At 57.1% G+C, this 1,078-nt stretch overlaps 1 protein-coding gene across 1 annotated transcript in view; it reads right to left on the reverse strand.

Moving 5' to 3' along the window:
• NOX1 (NADPH oxidase 1) overlaps positions 1-223 on the reverse strand; it is a 4,525-nt gene extending 4,302 nt beyond the window's left edge. The window contains exon 1 of the mRNA XM_010192038.1: positions 188-223. Coding sequence (XP_010190340.1) covers positions 188-223 — 36 coding nt within the window. The remainder of the gene's footprint in view (positions 1-187) is intronic.
• Between the last annotated feature and the right edge of the window lie 855 nt (positions 224-1,078).

Consider the following 1,078-nt stretch of genomic DNA (forward strand, 5'->3'; position numbering starts at 1 on the left):
AACATTTTAGGGAGCTGGCAGGCGGTGTGGCAGCCCCAGCCACGGGAACGGCACCTTGGGGAATTTCCCCTGAGAAGCCTTTGAGGAAATGCTGGAAAGTTTCAAAGGCCACCTTCCAGGAAGGCAGGGCTGATCCTATCAGCCAGCCCTGAAACCAGCCCCCTTCACCAGCCAGGCATGGCCCTACGCTGAGGGGTCCCTCAGGCCGGGTGCTGCAGGGCATCAAGTTCCTCCTCTCATTTCGTTTTGTTTTGGTTTGGGTTTTTTGGGGGGTGTTGTTCTTGTTGTTGTTGTTGTTTTTCAACATATGGGGACAAAAATGGGCTTTTTTTTAAGGTAGGAATTTCCCAATGGGAGGAAGTTGTGGAGGGTCCACTCTGTGCTTAGCTCAGCAGATGTGCACCTCCCTGGCATCCCTCACCAGCCTCAGCTGCCTGTGTTTGACAAGAAAACTGCCAAGGGAGGAGAAGCATCCCCAGGGCATAGCATGGTATCAGTGCCAGGATCCAGCTCAGAGATCCACACCAGGGAGGCAGAATTAAGACTGAGCACTTAGCACCTGAGCACCAGCAGTGCTGTGCCTCTGCAGGCACCCCAGGGTGCTCAGCACCCTCAGCCTGGCACCCAGTACCCTCCAAACTGAGCTGACCCCACAAATGGTTTCTGGGGGAATAAGTCACACTCATGGTTTGGGATGAGGACCCCTGGGTCCCATCAGCATCACCACTGCTGGGCCAGCCACCCTTCCTCTCCTGCCTGCCCTTTGCTGCAGGTTCCTGAGCCTCGGGGTGCCCAACGCTCAAGCACCCACACTGCTCCTGCTGAGAACAGCACCCGGTGCTGGGGCCTCCCACCTGGAGGAACAGGTTGGGCAAGATTGCTCCTTGCTGGCGTGCAGGGTTGTTCCTGGTCTGAAGCCTTGGCCATGCTGGCAGAGGCGCAGAAGACTAGACCCTGTCCCTCCATGTTCCTGCATTTTATCAGCTCCATCATGGGGCTCCCCCACATCTCCACTTCCCGCTGGCACAGCCCTGGCTCAGTGCCCGTAAGTACCAGAGTTACGTGGGCTGTGGAGGTG

The sequence above is a fragment of the Mesitornis unicolor genome, unplaced genomic scaffold (assembly GCF_000695765.1).
Source record: "Mesitornis unicolor isolate BGI_N332 unplaced genomic scaffold, ASM69576v1 scaffold34809, whole genome shotgun sequence".
NCBI classification, from domain to species: Eukaryota; Metazoa; Chordata; class Aves; order Mesitornithiformes; family Mesitornithidae; genus Mesitornis; species Mesitornis unicolor.